This window comes from Protopterus annectens, chromosome 2.part1 (genome assembly GCF_019279795.1).
Source record: "Protopterus annectens isolate FY-2018-M chromosome 2.part1, PAN1.0, whole genome shotgun sequence".
NCBI lineage: Eukaryota > Metazoa > Chordata > Ceratodontiformes > Protopteridae > Protopterus > Protopterus annectens.
In genome coordinates, this window is record NC_056729.1 from 1,832,204,882 (window position 1) to 1,832,226,640 (window position 21,759).

The 21,759-nt window shown below is 37.4% G+C and overlaps 1 protein-coding gene across 4 annotated transcripts in view; it reads right to left on the bottom strand.

The window, feature by feature from the left end:
- Positions 1 to 6,158: 6,158 nt before the first annotated feature.
- RASL10B (RAS like family 10 member B) overlaps positions 6,159 to 21,759 on the bottom strand; it is a 1,932,764-nt gene continuing 1,917,163 nt past the window's right edge. For all 4 annotated transcript variants that reach the window (XM_044063271.1, XM_044063272.1, XM_044063274.1 and 1 more), the window contains one exon: positions 6,159 to 7,426. In XM_044063271.1, the coding sequence (XP_043919206.1) occupies positions 7,156 to 7,426 (271 nt within the window). In that variant the 3' untranslated portion in view covers positions 6,159 to 7,155. The remainder of the gene's footprint in view (positions 7,427 to 21,759) is intronic.

The following is a 21,759-nucleotide window of genomic DNA, read 5'->3' on the forward strand; positions in this document are numbered from 1 at the left end:
AAGAAACCATAATTCTTGGCGATGTTAACATAGACTGGAACTCTATTAATAATGACAATCCCTCCTGTCATATTAACCTTCATGGTTTCTCACAAACTATTACCTCAACTACAAGAGTCAATAAGCCCAGTAAGAAAGAGAGTATACTAGACTGGATACTCACAAATAAAGTTAACAAACAATATAAAGTAGGTACTTTGCCAGATGACATCAGCGACCACTCCCTAACCTACATTACTAGACTAAAATCAGGATATGTTAACCTCCCAAATACAAGACTAATTCGATCTCAAAAGCATTTTAACATAGACCTCTTTAAAGCTGATCTGAGAGCATGTAAATGGAATTGTTTAAAATCACTTCCCTTGGAGGAAGCAGTATTATTTTTTAATACTACTTTCTTATCCATACTTGATACACATGCTCCTGAGCGCTCTATTAGAATTAAGACCAAACCTGCCCCTTGGCTAACCTCCAATACTAAAAAACTTATGCTTGCTAGAAATAAAGCTTGGTCAAAATGGAGATGTGATAGACAAAACCCTGATTTAGATAACTTCCGCCAGCTTAGAAACCTTGCGAAAAAATCAATAATCTCTGACAAGAAAAACTTCTACTGTAAACTTCAGGAAACTCATATTAACGACTCCAAACAGTTCTGGTCCTCAGTAAATAGACTTCTCTCCCCAGGGACTGCTAAAACTCCTTCCCCTCTAAATGCTGACCCAGAAACCCCTCTCCAGACTGCTAATGTCTTCAACTCTTTTTTCTCTGAAACTATTCAATCCTTAGCCAAACAAATGAACCCTAACAACTCTCATATACCAACTACCATAACTACCTCCTCTTTCAATTTCTCTCTAAAACCTATATCTACCTCTTTCATCTTTAAACTCATTCAAAAACTGAAACCCTGTACCCCTTCTGCTGACAAGCTCCCTTCTCTGTTCCTTCAGAAAGCTGCCAAAGAAATTGCATATCCTATATCCTTACTTATCAACAGAACTATCCAAGAAGGAACCATCCCTGATATCTGGAAAGTATCCTATATTATCCCACTGCATAAAGGAGGTAACTCCCTTGACCTTTCCAACTTTAGACCAATTGCCCTTCTCTCACCCCTAGCTAAGATCATGGAAAAATGTATCCATCAACAACTTGTACACTATCTCTCTCTTCACAGCATAATAGCAAACTGCCAGCATGGTTTCAGACCCCACCATAGTACCACCTCTGCCCTTCTATCCTTTGTAGATACTATCAACAAAAATCGAAACAACAACACTCTCTCTTCCGCTCTTTTCATTGATCTCTCGAAAGCTTTCGACATGGTCAACCACTCACTCTTAATTCACATCCTTGAATCTCTCCCTTGTGATAAACTAGCAACTAATTGGTTTAAATCCTATCTTAGCAACAGACAACAAGCAGTAATATGGGAAAACCATATCTCTTCACTCTTGCCTATTTCCATCGGAGTTCCCCAGGGCTCCATTCTGGGTCCACTCCTGTTCTCCCTCTTTATTAACGACCTTCAGACTGCTATCCCACAAGCTACCTGCATACAATATGCAGATGATTCTACCCTTATCTGCACAGCCCCTTCCTCTACTGAACTGACCTCATTGACCCAAAAGACCTTTAACACAGTAGAAAATTGGTTTTCTAGACGGTTTCTCCTACTTAATGCCAAAAAAACTAAACTCCTCCTCTTCTCCCCCACCACTCGGTCCCCTCCTTTAAACTTTACCATCTCTTCCAATAATGGCACCATTATCTCACCTGAACCAACCACTAAACTCTTAGGGATAACCATTGACAATAATCTTTCCTTCGATCAGCACATTAACAACACCATAAAGATTGTTAACAGGAAAATTGGATCTCTTTATCGCATCAAACCTTTTCTAACCCCAGCAACTAGAACCAAAATTGCACAATCTCATCTCCTATCTACTCTTCTATACGCTTCCCCCATTTATACAAACCTTAAGAAAAACAATCTCAATAAACTTGCAACTTGCTATAATAACATAGCTCGTTTCGCCACTGGTAACCCCTTTAGGACCCACCATTGTACAAACCTAAAACAACTTGGCTGGCTCGAATTTCAAAACTACCTATTAATCCCTCAACTCACTATAGCCCACAACATATTACACCTTCCTGACAACACCCCTATACCTTCTCAACTTCTAATCCCTTACAACAATCTCAACTCACTTCGGCTCCTCTAGTAAACTCATGACAAAATCTATAAAGGTAAACAATACAGCAGGTGGTTCTCTATTCACTAACACTATAGGAAGAAGTTGGAATCTCTTACCTAGTGACATAACCTTGACTACATCCCTGCCTCAATTCAAACAGAAAATCAAACTTTACTACCTAAACCATTGGCTTTGTTCCTGCAGTACACCTGACTAACCTTTTCTCTTTCATACTCCTTATCTCTATCTGTCTCATTTTCCCATCTATTAAATGTTCTAATCTAACTATGCATAATTTATGCTTAATTACTAAGTAATTACTAATATGTAATGCTAATATGTAATGAACTGCATACAGTAAATGAACTGCATATGGTAAACTTGTTTCTCTTTAAAATTTATCTTTCCCTCTATATGTATTTTTTGACTTCCAATTTTTGCTATTTCTTAAGAGTAATGTTTTTTCTATGTAATGTACTTAGTATTTAGTGGAGCTTTTCTCCTCGGGCCTCTGCTGAAAATGGACATGTATCCAGCCAGACTAGCCCGGTCAACAAATGTAAAATAAATAAAAATAAAATAAATAAATAAAATAGTATGTGGTGATTCAAAAGGTAGGAAAGTCTAAAGCAACTAATGCCATTCTTTAATTCTATAGTGTGAAGCCAGACAAGCTAAAACGAAATGCTAAAAACTGCAATATTGTCACATTTGGTAAATAATCCCTCCACCCAGCTTATAGAAAGACGTCACCACAATCTAAAATGAAGATATGAGATACCTCAGAACATGGGTAGATACTTTCTTCTTCAACCGTCATGTTGCAACAGTGGTTAGGAAATCATTCTTTCTTTCTGGTACAGTTGATTGCAAAGGACATTCTCTAGATCCATAAAAGTCTTTATCCCTGTATACTCTACAATGATCAGGCCCATCACAGAATACAATGCCCCCTTTGGGATGCATCTTACCAGACATATCAAGCAGCTGGAGAGACCCCAAAAGTTTTTAACACATGAACAAAAAGAAGCAGAGGCCTAAAAGACCTGAACTGCCAGGAGATGCTGAGGCCCTGTTACCATATTCAATGTTCCATAGACTCCTTAGGCATAATCTGTGTCTTACTTTTTGGGCTATTAGAGATCTGGCAGGCCAAGATTTTTTATAGCTCCACAAATCATACAGTCCCATGAATGCTAAGACCACAGATCTGAACCTACTTCATCAAACAGACAAATCATGTTAGGGGGGAATCACTCTACCTCTTCTTTTTTTAAACTTTGACTGCAGAACAAGAAATGTGATACACTATCTTTCTTCAAAAAGGAGTTAGACAATTGGATGTGTATTCACAATTTCACCCCCTGCACGACTGAAAAAGGAGGTAGGTCTAAGGGTGGGTACTTGCAAAGAGTAAAGGGCCACAAGGTCCACTTGTCTTGAATTTTCTATGATGATTTCTATGATTTGAAGTATGCTTAAACAAGAATATTCAGTGAGGAATCCATATAAAAGAAAATGGATAAAGAGTGAGAAAACTCAAATACACCCCACTAAGAAGACTCCATGCCCAGGGACTCGCTCTTTGTGAAAAGGTTGAGAAAAATGAATCAGTTCAGTTTATCCATCAGGAAATGGAAGAGGAACTCTTATTCTACTTCCAAATATAGACAAAGAGACCTGCATTCAGACAAGTAGGACTAGGAAAAATTCCCAATGAGTGTGAATAACAAATTATAATCTAAGGTTTCAAACATAGGAATGCCAAATACTGAGGCCAAGGCACTGATTTACATCTAGGGTAGTGAATGGACAGACCCTCACTGGCTATATAAACAAAAAGGTATAAAGGATAAGCATGATTTCATTCAAAGATAATACAAGAAAAGGGAAAATAAGTCTCGTCACTGAGATGGGAATATGAGCATTTCATGCACACCTGTATGTAGGAGTTATATGCAAATCAGAGAAGACAGTAGAAGATGTTTGGGAGGGCAATGAGATATAATCTGAGACTTAGGTGTTCCCCAGGTAGTCACTCAAGAATGATTCTGTGATGTTTGGTGTCTCGATAATTATTAGGTGAGAATTTTATACTTTGAGGTACTTCTAGCGACAAAATACTACCACCTGAGTAACTCCATGCCTTGTCACTGTAGATTAGCTGCAAGCTTAGGTGACATGAGACCATATAGGTAAATTGGTCTTCAACCTTAATTCATAGATACCTGCAGGATTTGTGTAGTAGTTCACTGCAGGTGAGTCATTGTGTATATCCAGACACTAATATGTCAAGTTATTAGTATTAAAGATGAATGCACTTTAGATTATCTGCACAATGATTCCTATATCACCACGTTTTCAGGAGAATGTTTCAGAAAACGAGAGCTAGTAATGAAGAGAAAAGGGTGTGGAAAGGGATATGAGAGGAGGAGGAGGTTGTGGCAATCACAAGTGAGTGTAACTTCATGAAGACCTGAGATGGATGCCACACTTGTATGATGGATCTGGTACTAAGGACTGTGAAATGTAGGGCAAGAGAGGAAGTGACATTGTTGTGGTTCTAAGTATAAAGGTGAGTCTGCAATCCATATGTGCAGCAACACTGCATGTGCCAAAGAGTACCACATAAAACTGGAGCTCTCAGAATTGTGTTTTACCACAGCTGAATAAGTCACGGACAAGAAAGTAGTTCACATCTCATTGGAAAGTTGCTGCATCTGCAATGCACATTGTCACTTCTTTGTTTCAGTTTTCAGCATTTCTCCAGAAATAACATCCTCTGTTATCCCCAGTTGTTTGCTAACAGAATGGAAGCTGATAGACCAGGCCATGAAATGGTTGTTCGGTTACTGATAACTTGTCATAGGCCACAGAATTTAGCATGAAGAACAGCTAATCCTGAACCATGATGTTATGTCTCCACAGTCGGCTATAGATGTGGTTGCACTAGTTACATTGCCCAACTGTCTTCCCCCATCATGGGGGATCACATGTACGACTGGGCAAAAACATGATCCCCGTTCCTAATCCAGGAGGATATTTCACACTAAGGCTTGCATAATTTGTTCTTTGTTACTATTTCTGTGTACCCTTCACCCTGTGTCTCACTTGGCTTTCATAAATACTGTAGAAGCAAAAATGTAATACACACAAAGATAAAGGTGCTTACATACATGTAAGATGCATTCAAATATAATAGCATGTATCAGGTTATCACTTAGTCCTTGTAAAGGTAAAAACTGCATGCTAGTGCAAACACAGTTGCAAGATCCCCTGGGATCTCTTCTGTGTCCCTGCTCGACAGAGGCACAGTAAACTAATCTTAAAGGGCTACCTTCTGTGACCTACTATACAGAGGCACAGTAGGCTAACCTAATAGGGAGGCGAAAGCCAAATACACTCGGGCTAGGCTTACAAATGCCCTAGGGCAGATAGCCTAGTATCTACCTATGAACCTAATTTACAGAATGTTAAAAACTTTTCGTGTAATACAGAGGGCAAAAAATAAAAATGACACCTAAACAGCAAAAAATCTAAACTATCACTTCATAAGTTGTGTGGATTCTGGAAAATTAAAGTACAGTAAGATTTTGAATCTGGTAATCTCGCAGTATAGTAAAGTGAGAATAGCCACGTTAAAGAAAATCATACAGGCTGTCCAGTGTTAAACTTTTTAACTAGTAATATTTTTGACAGGAGGACAAATGACATTCGGAAGTTTATTATGCTTAGAGTTTTGTCTCTCTCGCCATTATAACTGTTCTTTATTTTATGGCCATAATTTAGTTACAATGTTTGAATAATGTTCATTTATAAAAAAAATAAGTAAATAAATAAGCTTCATGTCTAGGAACTGTGCATGTTTAATATGCACCCATATTTACTGCTGACAAAGTCCACTGTTCAAATTCTAATTCTTAAATAATGACAACCAGCTTCTTGAAATACAGTACAATGCTTTATTTGTTTTCAAAGAAGCATTTACATATGCTTTCTCTTGATTTCCACATGACAGACTCACCTGACAAGTTAGGTTAATGATTTCCCTAATTAACAAAATACAGTATTGATTGTATAGAAAACAATGTCAGAAAATTCAGTTCATTTATTGCATCACCCTGTAAATACAAAGAAGAGTAATGGTGTCCAGCCTTTAGCCATGAATGTCAAGTAACTGACCAGCATAAACTAACACAGACTGTCCTGTACTTGTGAGATAATTCACTGTGGAAGCAACTAACACATTCTTGCTCACATTAACCATCACCTTGTTTGTACACCTGATGGACTAATATGCACATTTGTCCATTCTCTAATTCTAATGCACTTACTGAACCTTAACATCCAGCAGGCAAAACAACGCTACAATAAAAAGCCAAAAGCCTGAGTTACTATCCAAATCTATCCCAGTTAGTAGCCCTTCACTTACCACACTGTGCTGTAAAGCTCACAGGGGATATCTTGAAAATGTCGGTTCATTAACATACGATAAGGAATAATGACATATGCAGAAAATGAGTATTATCAAAAATATTTTTTTAAGAATCTGAGCTATGAAAATGGCATCATTTGATAATATATAAGACACCTTTTGTTTAGTAAGGACTACTGTGGGTAACCTTTCATTTAGTGGTTCAAGCTCAGAAAGTAGCAGTCAGGCTTTTTGGCGATGATGTACAAGAGCTATATGTTGAGAGAAGCAAGCCAAGTTCAGTTTTCTTTAACTTGGTAATTAATGACAAATATAGTTGCTTCAAAAAGGCAAAAGCTCTTTTGTGTTGGTAGATCAACAGGATGAAAACTTTTCTGACATCAGGCAGACACACTTTAAGGAATGAAGACCTTCCTGCTAGTCTGAAAGAGCATTTCCAATACTTTCATCCCCCCTTCATGAAATTTCAAGAAAAGGAATTGGTGAATCATTGGAAGAGCTGATAAAAGATTACATAATACTGCAGCGGTTCCTGCGCAATGCTCCCTGAAAACGGATCGCTGTATGTATGTGCTTGCAGCGTGCACACCCACTGCTTCTCAACAACTCACTGAACAGCATGAGGATGTGCCAGTTGTACTTGGCAGAACACTCGATATAGCCACATTTCCAGGTCTTCTTAACCAGGTTGGAGACATTATGTCGTGGAATAACCCTGCCTTTCTGCAAGTCCCGTTTGTTCCCTACAATAATGATGGGGATATCCGTTGTTCCAATCACTCTGTAAAGACAGAAAGATAAATTATTTTTATTCAGTAAGGTATCGTTTACTTCAATTGTGAAGACAAAGGTAAAGACGATTAAAAGGTGTTATAGTTAACACATTGAAGAACATTTACAGCAATACAACACTCGGTAAAATAGTAGAGCATTGTAACCGACACATGCCTTGCTAACAATGTGCAGTTTGATAACGATATCTGATATGGACACGGTAGCTGCACGTAAAATGGGTTTCTTGTAACGGTTGCTGGTTTTGTAAAATAATGCAAGGCATTAGGTGAGGTAGAAATCTATATGTATTTTAATTAGAGTAATGTTAAAAAAAAAGTAAACATAGATTGATCAGAAAAAGGCTTAAACAGCATTAGATTAGCTATAAATATACATCACTGACAACTAATCTTGTTGTGTAATATTGCAATTTTCCACACATGTAGGCGCACGTAATAAATGTGCACAGTGTGTATTTTGTTCTCTCGCCATATTTTCCTTTTAACACACGGAAAAATGTCATGCAGTACATGGACTCATTTATCAGCATCATGACCAAACAAATACGCATTTTATAGTAATAATTCTGAAGAAACATTTTTTTAAGAATAGAATTGTCCTACCCTATACTGTGTCTACATATGGAAACAAGTTAAACAACTGACTTCATAAAACAGTAATTATTCATTAGAAATCTAATTTTACAGCATTTTCAGCATTTTTTATTTCTCAGCACAAAATGGTGACTTTCTTTTCATCTCTGTGGAAGAATTCTTAATATAGGAGACTGTCTTAGATTACTTTCTCAAAACTTGCTTAACATTTAATCATTGCTACATTCTATAAAAGCTCTCACTTTTCAGTATGTATATATATATTGTACTGTTTATCTTTTAATTAACCTAATATTCTGAAATGATTACAATTCTATCATTGTTTTGAAGAGATGGAGTGACTTTACTTTCTATTACATGAATGATTAAAAGAACACTTACTAGGCTGGCTAGAACTCCCTCACCTCCTTCAATGGTACCAACTTCTCACTCACCCACAAACTAATAAATCATCCTCTAAAAGTTCCCTCCCTCCAAAATCTACTACAACCCTATCATACCACCAGACCAGTACGCTCCAGCAACAAAAATCAATTACAGGTAACTAAAACCAGGAACTCTGCTGGAGAAGCTCTCTTCTCCTACTCCGTAGCAAAATTATGGAATACCCTTCCTCACACTATAACATCTGTGTCATCACACACTAACTTCAAAGCTGCTCTAAAATCTCATTTAAAAGAGCACTGGGCATGCCCCTGTAACAAACCTAACATCTACCCCAACCTCTCTAATCCCTTTCTTCCACCCCTCTAACTACCTCGGATTGCAGCCAAATACATTACTTGTAAACCTATATCTCAGCCGTAATCTTAGCCACTGTTATTCAAGGGTAATAGCTGCTAGTTCAGCTATTAAAATACTTTAGTCTTGATGGCACCATTGATATAAGTGTTGTACCACTTAACTAAACAATTTCATTTTGAACTATAACTGTTTACTACTATTGTTAAACAAAACCTACCTATACTTGTAACTCGTAATTAATTGTTGTTTTTTTATTGTGGAGCTTTTCTCCCTGGGCTTCTGCTGAAAAAGGACCGGTGTCCAGTTGGATTTTCCCAATCAACAAATGTAAATAAATAAATACTAAAATTAATAATGTTTAATTATTAAAAAATACTCTTTACCTTTGTGCTTACCATGACAAATTATTTCTTCTTTCTAGTACTAATCACCAAATAATTTTATGTTGAGAAGGCATGTGCCTGGATTTGATATATAGTCTGCTGTGTAACACAGCACTGAAATAGGCATATTAAGTTTCAGAAAATGGGTGGTGTATTAGAAATCTCCAGTGGAACCCAAGTTTGTCTTTTTAAAGTTGCTGCAGGGTAGCCTAACTCTTACTGTTGAATGTCAGTTCTTTAGGAACCTGGATGACTTTTAAATAAATGCATAATTTAGATGTCATACAGATGATCATGAATGACTACAGCCGTGCCAGTCCAGGGTGAGCATTGAAAAGTACTTCCTCACAGGGAGGGTTGGTTGGTCTATAGAAAAGACTAGCAGAATGGGTAGCAGAGACTAATCAACTGAGATACTAATAACAGTACAGGACAGAGGTGGGGAAAGTGTAAGCAAGAAGGTAGAAATGAAACAGAGGTAAAATGTTAACTACACCTAAGAGCATGAAGGCAGGAATGAAACAGAGGTAGAATGGGAACTGCACTTAAGAGAGAGACTAGATGTGCTCATACCTCTCAACCTCTTAATATACAAGTCTGGACAAGCCAAAAATAATGAGAAAAAGGTCAAAAATCAGAGGCAAAATTTTAATATTGCTCTTATAAACTTACAAAATTCATAGGATAACATTTTACATTAGCACATTTTTCTGAAGGAAACAGTTTGAAACTCAAATGCCTATCATTATTTAGTGACTTCAATCCTTAATGATTTGCAAGAAAAAACACATTTTATGAGGGACAGTCTAAAATACGCGGCAAAAATCTGGACATTCTACAAAACTCTAGACAGTTGGTTGAGAGGTATGGATGTGCTTAGTGTCTCTTTCTACATCAAGCAAATGTCATGTAATGCACTTTTGTCAGCAAGCAAACTAGAGTGGCCAGGGCTATGCATGTTATAAAATTATCTCAGTCTCTGTCTCCTTTGTGAAACGTGAGGGTAAGCTGGGCTGTGATGGTAGACAGTGTTGCAAAGCCTAAAACCTGAGAGGTGAAGAGTGGAATAGTAATGGAATTTGTGTATTTGCTTACAGGTACAACAATGTACATGCTGATTTCATGCATGACCCAATTTGGAAAAACAAAACAAAAAAGGCATTACAGCTAATCTGCATATTGCCCATAAACCTACCAAGCTGGTTGTAGAGCACCTTATCTAAAATATCTTAACTGGCAAATCCCTAACATGAGTTTCATTGGCTATCCTGCAGGGAAGAGCATTGCATGATGTTTTTGAGGGACATGAAAACTGGACTCCTTTGTAAGATTTGGGAATATGTTCTATCTGGCCTCAGAAGAGGAACTATGACCTTTACTAAAAGATGGCATATTTAAAGCCAGGATCAAGTGGGATATAAATTGTGTGTGAATTAAAAGAAAAATAAACACTCAACACCATTTGTAAACTGACTGCCCTCATGTCATTGTGATAGTTCAACACAAGTTGTAAGCAGCTATCACAAAATCAGATCTGGGGGGTAATGAGAAGGAAAGAATGGCAAAGGTAAACATGTAAACAAAATGCAAACAGGCATGACCACTGTATATATTTGTGTACAACTAGGTCTGCTGAATGTCAATCCCAAAGAGAATGTCTCATTATCTTACATAAGGGAGTTCAGATACTGTCAATAGCTGTTGTAGAATCTTCAGTTAAGTGATTGCCTTCCAAGTTTTAAACTTGCACCCACAAAATACCAATCTGTAAAAAAAATTCTTGCATACTCTCTAACATTTATTCACTTCTACTGTATCTTGGACATGTATACATCTGCAAGCCAGTGTTCAGCAATGTCATCAGCCTAACAGTTTGTAGTAACTGAAGTATAATGTCTGTATAATCACTGCCAGCACCATCCAATCATCAGATCCTTGTCATTACATGCACTAGGAGGAACCACACTGTATACACATTGCTCCCACATGGTAAAAGGACACTTTGCCCACTGTGGAAACCACAGGGTTGTCATTCATGGGATAGATTCTCTGTTAGGTTAATCTAGTAATACAAATCTCTTAAAACAAACAGGTTCAACACTACTATGTTTTAACCTGAACATCTTGCTCTACAACATAATATATTAGTTAAAGAGGTGTAGGGCAAAACCCCCCTGCATGGATGTGTGGAGGACATGCGTTCACTTCTCTTAGGGTTCAAAGGAACTGGTGGTGATAACACGTACAGTATTCTACTACAATACAGAGAATGCACACTCCCTGTTATTGTATGCACTGACCAGTCACACTGCAAGAGAGAGAGATACAAACTCCCTGTTATTGTATGCAGTGACCAGTCACACTGCAAGAGAGAGAGATACAAACTCCCTGTTATTGTATGCACTGACCAGTCACACTGCAAGAGAGAGAGATACAAACTCCCTGTTATTGTATGCAGTGACCAGTCACACTGCAAGAGAGAGAGATACAAACTCCCTGTTATTGTATGCAGTGACCAGTCACTGCAGAACAGATATAAACTCTGTTATTTTAAGTAGTAACCTGTACAGTACGGATGATGTGCACTCCCTGTTTTTGTAGGCAGTGACTGGTCACTGCAGAACAGGTGCAAACTCCCTGTTACTGTATTCAGTGACCGGTCACTACAAAACAGATATAAATTCCCTGTTACTGTATGTAGTGATTGGCTGAAGTCAGATGACATGCACTCCCTGTTATTGTATGCAATGACCACCTGTAGTACAGATGATATGCAGTCCCTATTACTGTATGTAGTGACTGGTCACTGTAGAACATGTACAACAACTCCCTGTTATTGTATTCAGTGACCAGTTACTACAGAACAGATATAAAGTCCCTGTTACTGTATGTAGTGATTGGCTGAAATACAGGTGGTATGCACTCCCTGTTATTGTATGCAATGACCGCCTGCAGTACAGATGGTACGCACTCTATTTTTGTATGCGGTGAATGGGTGCAGAACAGATTATATACACTTCCTGTTACTACTGTATAACTGACTGGATGCAGTACAGATGATATAACATGCCTAATATTATTGTACATAGTGACAAGCTGAAGTACTGGGGATATGAGGAACGTGATGATTTAGAGAACAGAGGACCTCTACTCCCTGCTATCAAATATACCAACCTGCTACACTTTCAGAACATGCAGTCTGTTTTACTGTATAATGAATATATATGAAAGGTAACAAGCATGAACCCTTGTCTCTACTGGACAGAAATGCCACAGTGGCTTATGCTTTGAATTTGGTCACCCTATGTACGTCCCCTACAGCTGCCTGTTCAAACTCCATCCATTCTATTAATCAAAGCCATACCACCAGCAGTATAACTTGTCTCAATGCATTAATCCCATATGGGAGTTTTGCATAACGGTTAAGATGTTTACCTTGCAAACACAAGGTGCAGGGTTTGAGTCTCACATAAGGTAATTGGTTAGGCTTAAAATGGCCCCTAGGTGGAGTTAGCCTAGTCCTAATCAGCAAACTTATTTGATTCAGTACCATATTACCATTCTTTCATCAGCACAAAAGACATTTAGCACTAACGTATGCTTGTCAGACTTGTATTTCACAAAATATTGGCCACCAGCATGACATGCAATTTATTTTCAAAAAGGAAACAGAAAAGTATTGTATTCCATCAAAATATTTTCAAGTTTTATCTGGAGAGATGGCATAAATTACTACTTATGACTCTTCCAAGTTTGTGAGTCATGCAGAGGCAGCTGTCAGAAAGTGGCAATTGATTGGTTACAAATAATCAATAAGTAAGATGTTGCACAAGTGCGCTAAAATTTTACTTCAAATAAGCCTTAACATTGAGAAGAGGCAGACACTGCAGAGCCCTTGTATAGACAATAACAGAATCCAAGTAAATAATATGATAAATGTTCACAGGCAGGTGACATGTTTTCTGCCTAATTTAGGAAAATAGCTGAACGGTTTGATATTTTACACAAGAATAATGGAGAACTACTGATATGAAGTTCAACTGGCTCGGTGTCTATTACGAATGGCATGACACTGTCACAGATAGTGTGTATTTGCTGACATTTACATTTCATTTGCATAAAGATCACCAACATCTGATGCTTGCATCAACTACTCAGTACTTTTATTAGCAAATAAAATGTCTTGTATTGCCATTTATATGTGATATATGCTGTTTTATGATGTTAGTATGGTTAAGTACCTAGTTTTGCTCTCAGGATAAGCCAAGGTCAAGCCTGAAAAGGGTCAGATGACCAGTCCAATTATCCAGTCAGCAGATAAATAAATCATAAATAAATATGGACTAAAAAAAAAAAAGCAAAAGACAGCCACCAAGCCCTTTGAGCTCACTTGTCCTGCATTAAGAAAATATCCAGAGGTCCAACAAATACACCAGGACTCGGAGACAGCTTCAAGATTCAGTACAAATATTTTTTATTAAATACACAAGTGCTTTCGTGGGCAACCCCACTTCATCTGATATCAGTAAAAAATACATTCATACCCCTCCTATTTACACAAATCCCCATGAAGCACATGACTTAAGTCAGCCAATGGTTTCAAAAATGCAATCAGTGCTTCCTCAACATATAAAGTAGTACATATACCTAAAAATACAAAATAAGCAAAATCTATTATATAAACACTTTATAAAAATACTTCAAATAAAAACTTTCACATAAAAATCATCTAAAAAGTTGGTTCCCCTGCAACCAAAGTTAAAATCAAGACAACTTTTTAGATGATTTTTATATGAAAGTTTTTATTTTAAGTATTTTCTGATTCCTGAGTAGGGAATGGTATCAAAGGCTTTGGCCAGGTCAAGATAGGCTGTATTAACCACCTTAACTTCATCCACAGCTGTGGTGACTGACTCAAAGAAGTAGACCAGGTTGAGCAGGCATGATCTACCCTTCACAAAACCAAACTGTGTGTGATCCAGAGTTTGGAGATTTCCTATATCCTTGTTTATTAGGTCCATGATGATGTGTTCCATAACTTTGCATATCATACTCGTCAGGCTAATGGGGTGATAGTTCCCAGGGTCTGTAGTTGCACCTCATTTGTGGAGAGGGATGACTGTAGCAGTGCACCATTTGGTAGAGACAAAGCCTGAGCTGAGGCTGTGGTTGAACAGGGCACACAGGTGAGGTGCCAGTTCACTCTGTAGTTCATGTAGAACACAGCCAGGGATATTGTTAGGTCCCATAGAAGCTGTATTCTTGGCTTTGGACAGTGCATTTTTAAACTGTGCAGCAGTAATACTGGGTGCCTGGCAATCTAGTGGTATTCTGATTGGTCCTTTGGAGGGGGAGAGACTGGTAAAGTTGGCAATGACTCTGTCAGCCAGTATATTGGCAATAATTTTTGGCTCGGTATAAGAGGTACCATTGTGCAGTAGCTCAGAGCAAATCTGGTTATTGCCGTGGAGATTCTTTACATAACTATAGAATGCCTTGTGGTTGTCTTTACTATCTGCTGCAATTCTGTTTTCATATCATAGAGGATTTGATGAGGGATCTCAATTTTTCACTGAGGCTGATATGGGAGTTTTTCCTGTCTTGGGACTTCACCTTATTCTGCATCTGTTTCCTCCTGTTGTAGAGTTTATTTACGGCAGGGGATCACCAGATTGGCTTCCTTTTTTTGGAGGAGAGTGTCTTGGTTCTATTGGGTATGGTGAGATCCATGCATTTGTGTATGTGTTCGTACAGTGCATTGTTGTATGATTTGGCAGTCATGCAACTACTCTCCATTTGCATGGGGCTGTGAAGTTAGACACCTCTGTTTTTAGGAGCCCAAACTTAGCTTTGGAGATGTTTTTCATGGTGGTTACCTTTGTGGGGCAGATGGAAGGGATGTGGATTTCCAAGGTGATTAGTTTGTGGTCAGATCTAACCAGGGAGGAGATGACTATTGGTGTAGAGCAATGGTAATGACCAGGTCAAGGATGTTGCTACCTCTAGTGGAGTTAAGAACGAGCTGGTCCAGGGCATTGGAATTAATGAATTCCAGGAAACACTGAGCAAGTGTATTGGTACACGAGTAGTTTTCCCAGTTAATGGAGGGGTAGTTGAAGTTGCCCAGTATGAGAGTGTTAGGTTGGACCCTAATATTCTCTAGGGTGCTTAGGAACATGGAGTGTGAATCTTGGGACATGGTTAGGGATCTATAGCAGGCTACAACCTGAATCGCTGTCTTAGCCAATGTTAGCTGCACCTGAAGTATCTCTGATGCATTATGTTGGGCTACCAGTCTGGAGGTGTGCACATCCTTTATGAATATAGAAACATCACCGCCTTTGGAGCTTCAGTCCAAGTTCTGGGGTCGAAAGGTGTGGAATGAGTTATAGCCTGGTAGTCCAGGGGTGCTTTTTGCTGTCTTGAACCAGGTCTCTGTTATAGCACAAATGTCAATGTTCTCCATTTTAAGGAGTGTTTCGAGCAAGTACATTTTGAGTTTTAGACTTCTAGCATTGAGTAGCATGACCCTCGGATTGCATTTGTTTGTAGCTGTTACGGTGGTAATTTGGTCTTTGGAACACCGCCTAAAAAAGGTACAATAGGGGTGGCAACAGCCTTGGCCAGTATCCGCAAGCCCAGGGGTGACAGATGCAGGCCATCTCTGGCAAAGCATCAAGGTCTGTGCAGTGATCATGGGGTTAGAAAGGTTAATTTGTTGCTAGATGATTCTGCCAAACTGAAATCTAAACCACTGCACAGAAGCTTAATTACAAATTATATGCAAGCAAAACAGTCACTATGCAAAACTAACTGGAGTGAGGTATTCAGTGGAAAAACTGCAGATGGAATGTAGAAAGTTTTGAAACAGAAATTGAGTGCAAAAAAGCAAAAAAAAAAAAAGTTTAACATTACAATCTAGGCATACAATATCAGGGGGATATATTTCCATTAGAACAAGATATCTGATTAAGGTGACAGACAAAAAAATAAGAAAGAAGAGAGGTTGAACTACAACTTTGAAAACTGAAATAAGGAAGATGGACAAACAGATTAAGCATAGTGTGAGACAAGAAAATGTATATAAAGATATTGAGCATAAAATGAAACCTTTGTATAGATACATAAGATGTGGAATGAGTAAAGACATACAAACTGATAAACTGTGTTCAGATTCTAAAATGTATTCTCAGACAGCAGATTATAGATATATTTACAAAATCTTATGAAAAACAGTTTGGCTCCACAAAAGGGGTGATAAGTTGTCCTAGTGACATCCAGGCAATCCCAGACACTGGAATCAAATTAGATCATATTAAAAAAGAACTGCACAAACTGGATCCAAACAAAACACAGGTTGGAAACAGAATTAGTAACAATGACCTGAACACTTCAACAAGAACTTACAGTACCATTATATCTATTATTCACTAGGTAATATAAATATGGAGATATTCCTCAAGATTGGAGACATGCACTTATTAAACCTCTCTTTAAGGGAAAGGGGAGTAGGACAAACCCAGAATCATATAGACCCTTAAGTCTACTTTCATGTTGTGGAAAAATAATGGAGAAGGTAATATTGGATAAGTTATTGTCAGAACTGGATAGGTTGGGCATTGAAACCATATATCAGCATGCATATGTTGAATACAGATTTAATACCATCTGTAACATTATGTTCTATAATATAATAACAGCTATGAATGGAAAATTGTGTTGTGATGCAATTTATATATATTTAACTTCAGCATTTGACAGGGTCATACACAAAGCACTGATCAATAAATTAGTACAACTAGGTATTGATGTACTCTTGATAAGATGGATAGCTGCATGGCTTACAAATAGGACATGGCAAGTATCATACAGTAACTGGACAGGTAAAATCCTTGATTACAGTCAGGGTGTCCCACAGGGCTCTGCCCTAGGACCTTACTTGTTTAGATTGTATCTTTCAGACCTAACTTTTTCATCTGAGGTGTTCTACTGTCTATATACAGATGACCTGAAATTGGGTAAATTGATTACGTGTGTTACAGATAACGCATGTCTGCAAAATAACTTGACTAAATTGACCATTTGGGCACAGGAGAATAATATGCTGATAAGTACCTCAAAAACTAAGCACATGAGATTTGGAAGACAAACTGAAAGGTGAATATTTAATGCAGCACACAGTGATTGAAACTGCAGACTCATTTATAGACCTGGGTATATGGGTAGATTCAGCTATGAGTTTTTCAAATCATATTGACCAATTTGTTAATGATAGCTATAGAACTATAGGTTGTATAAAACAATTTTTAAAGTCTAAGAAATCAAAAATGATGAAGTCATTGGTTGTTAGTTACATTCGTAACTGGGTTTGGAATAACAATATGGAAACTCTATAAGAAAACAAGCATGAGTAAACTGGAAAGAGCACAGAGGAAATACACCAAGGGCACCCACGGATGTGAAAATGTAAGTTATTATGAAAGACTAAAACATCTGAACTTGTACAGTGTCTCTTACAGATATCTAAGAGGAGATCTTATTCAGGTATATAGGGAATTTAGAGACAGCTACCTCTGGGAATGTTTGGGGTTATCAAAAATTACTAGAGAATCCTCAGACATAACTTATGTAGAAGATTCTATAGGAATGAGAAGTGTACTAATTGATTCTCTGACAGAGTAGCTGATGCATGGAACAGACTACCAAATTACATTAAAGCAAGTACTAGTTTAGATATTTGTAAGAAATACTTATGGGAACAAGTGTTTTGGTATATTGGCAAGCTAGAAAGGCATTAATGCCCATGCTTGAAATATTTGTATGTATGTGTATTTACTCCAAAACAACACCTTAACCAGAAACACACATTTCATATTACCTCAAGTAATAGAACAAAAGTAGAAACCTTAAACCAAACTAAACTACAAGGAGTCATAATAGATGACAACCTCTAATTTGATCACCACATACTTCATTCCATCAATAAAACTCACCTAAAACTCAGTCCCTCTATAAGGCCAAACACTGCCTGACAGCTCAAGCAAGGATTACAGTAGCAGCAATATACCTCCTCCATTCTCTATTGTATGCTTCCACTACTCTTAAAAAAAAAATCAACATTACATATAAAACTAAATCAGCTTCATGCTACTACAAAATAGCTACATTTTAAATCAACCAACCTTATAAAATGCACCACTGCCTTTCATTAAAGCAATTAAACTGCCTTGAACTCCTAAACCAGTTAACATACTCACTACTCATTGCCCGCAACATATTGTACTCTCCAGACGAATGTCCAGCACTACAAAACACTCTACTGTACTATTCACCCACTAGAGACCTTTACTCTAGCAACAAACTCTTACTATTTATCAGTAAGACATTCAACACTGCTGGAGACGGACTCTTCTCCCATTACGTGTCAAAACTCTGGAATGAAATCCTCACACATTTAAAACAGAAAAAAAATAGTTTCAAAACTTTACTTAAACAGCACCTATGCCAAAGAGGGCTCTGTCCTTCCTGCTCACCTGGCTAGCTTGACTCAAAGTACTTTTTTCCAACTCTTACGGCTCTTTTGCTTCCCAATGTTTTGTACCTTTATTGCTCTTCCTCATACTGCACTCACTTCCTAAACTCTTACTCTTCCACCTCCTCTCACATCCCACCACCAACTACTATTCCTTCTCAGTCCATTTATCTATCTGCTCATTTCCATAATTTCTCCTTTCATATCTTTATCAACACATTTTAAGCAACATTACTACTTGTCTGCCTGTAAATTAGTATTAACCTCAAAACACCCCAGTTTGATCTTTTTCCTGCAGTCGTGTTAAAAATACATTAACTGCTATTGTGTTGTTTTTCTATTTTCTTTTCAATAATTAGGCAAATTATGTTAATCTCTCTCATTTTTTTTTTTTTTTTGTGTGTTGAAATGACTGTGTGACACGGATTTTTAATTTTGTGGTACTTATACCTGTTTTTGTGTGTTTGCCCTTATAGTACTTAAGAGCATACCACTACTTTTATTAAGTCTAACAGTTTTAGTGTATTATAGGTAAGTTTGGTGTGCAAAAAGGCTTCTACCAGACCCCTCCAATGTATTTTTCTTTGGAACTAAGTTATTCTTCAGGAACTGTGTGTGTCTCCCTTTTCCTCTTGGACACTTTCATTTCTTATTTAATAGATGTCTATGTGCATGCCTTTTACTTCTGCTCGTCTAGAATTTTCTTAAGAGCTCTAGTCAAACTGAGTTACAGTTATAACAATGTTTTCTTTTAAAATTTTCTACACTTAAATTAGTGTTATGGTGCATAAAGAAGCACATTAAGTACCTTATGTTCTAGAATTCCTCAAATGATAGATAACTTAAATAAATATTGTTCATTGCATTAATTATAAGAGAATTATTTGAATAATTCTAATATCAAGGATATCTCTGTCTGAGGTAGCATATCGGTTGAAGAAAAATGTACAAATGTTTTTTTTTTTTTCAAAAAAGGAAAAATAAAATTAGACATTTGTTTCAGAAACACCAGAAGTCTTGTGTAAGTGAAAATGTTAAAAAAGGAAAGAGTGAACAATGTAATAAAAAGATCTAATTTTGGCTTACTTGAATCCAGTTTTGTTATAACGTAAAATTGAAACTTCAAATAGTTGAGGCAGTGATGCAGCCAGAGTAGTGGGAAACAGACACGTAATCAAATAACAGAGGCGGAAGTATTCAGCGTAAATTGAGAAACTATTACTCAAGAACAATACAAGGATGAAAAGCAAGAGAGGGAGGGAGATTTACATTATCAGTACAGTAATCAGGAAAAAAAAAACTAATGAAAGCAGTTTTGAAAATGGAAAGGAAGAAATTAGACAGAGGAAATTTAAAAGAGCAGCACTGGGCGTCTGTACACTATGGAAAATTAACTATTATGTATGAATAATGGGAACTCGGAGAATATAATGAATCAGTTTGAGATAATAGCATTTCTGATAAGTCTCAGGAAATGGACACCGTCACCGATAATGACACTGAACGTTTGATATTAGGTGATGCTGTGCTTAAAAGGACAGTTAAGAGTATGTCACTGGATGAAACAAACTGCTTAAGCATAAGAAAAAAGTCATTTTGGAAATACTGGAATGTTTTATAACAACGTCAGTACAGGTAATAAGTGAAGTAATCCCTTCACCAAGGTGGAATGATTGTGTTCACTAAGGGACATCAGTTTAACGCATGGCTTTAACAGTTATATACAATTTATAGGATTACACTGGTTACTACTTGGGAGGACTGTATATATAACTTTATTTATTTGCATTTGTTTACCTGGGTAGTCGATTGGGCTACTATGATCCCATTTTCAGTGCAGACTGAGGAGAAAAGCTCCACAAATAACAGGAAACGTGCACAAGGAGAGAATACATATGTAATGAGTACATTACGAGGGTATGTACAGAAAAGGTAACATATTTAAAGAATTTGTTGAATTACTAAATACTAGCAAACTGACATGTCAGGATCAATAAAGGTAAAGAGATTATTTTTACATGAATATTTACAGTAGAAATAGTGAGGCTAACACCTGGCATTAATACATAGTACATTGTGAACATCAGTGTCTACAGTAAGTAGTGGCAATGAGGTTTTCAGAGAAGGAGACAAGGTGTAGGTGCAATTCTAGCTAGAAGACAAGTAGTTTCTTAGGGAGGTTTTGAAAGCATCAGGAGTTTGAGCAGTTCTAATAGTTAACGGTAAGGCATTCCATGCTTTGGCTACCAAACAGGAATATAGAGGCTGGCAAGTTTGCTTTTTGTACCAGTAAAAGGTGCTGATTCTCAGATCTCAGAGGCATTCTTGGATGGTAGAAACTGAACATCACACTAAGAGCAGGACAGTCTGATGGTTTAAAGATTATTTTGTGTACCATCACTAGGTGTAGGTAGGAGACGTAGACATGGCTCAAGCCAGTTGAGTGTGCGAAGAGTGGTACAGTGATGGGTATAGTGTTTGCCATTAGTTGCAAGTTTGGCAATTTTGTTATAACAAGTGTTGAGTTTAGTTTTAGGGAGGATTGGAGATTAGTAAGTAGTGGTGCACCAATTACAAGTGATAGTAATAGGTAAGTGGAAGCTAAAACTTGTTTTGCGGAGGAGCTAAGGAAGTGTTTATGCCTATACAGTATACCTAGCTTTTGGAAAGTTTTGCTGATACTGTGATGTATGTGTAAATCAAATTTCAGGTGTTCACCTGTAATTACTCCTAATAGTTTTCTGTGGGTAACAACCTCAATCGCTGTGTTAATCTGAAAAAGTATAGTGAATTAGGCTTTGTTTAAGAGGGTTGTCCCTCTTTGGGGTGAAAGCATGAGCTTGATCTTGTTTGGGTTGAGTGGCAGATGATTATTAAACATCCAAGTCTCAGTAGAGGTAAAAGCCAGTTGAATTATTTGTCGGTCAGAAATGGAGTCAGTGGAACATATAATAGTCGAGTTGTCTGCGTATTGAATAAGTGATCCTTGACCTAGTAAGGAATGAAAACTATTAATGAAAATGCTAAATAGAAGTTGTCCTAATATGGAGCTTTGGGGTACTCCAGT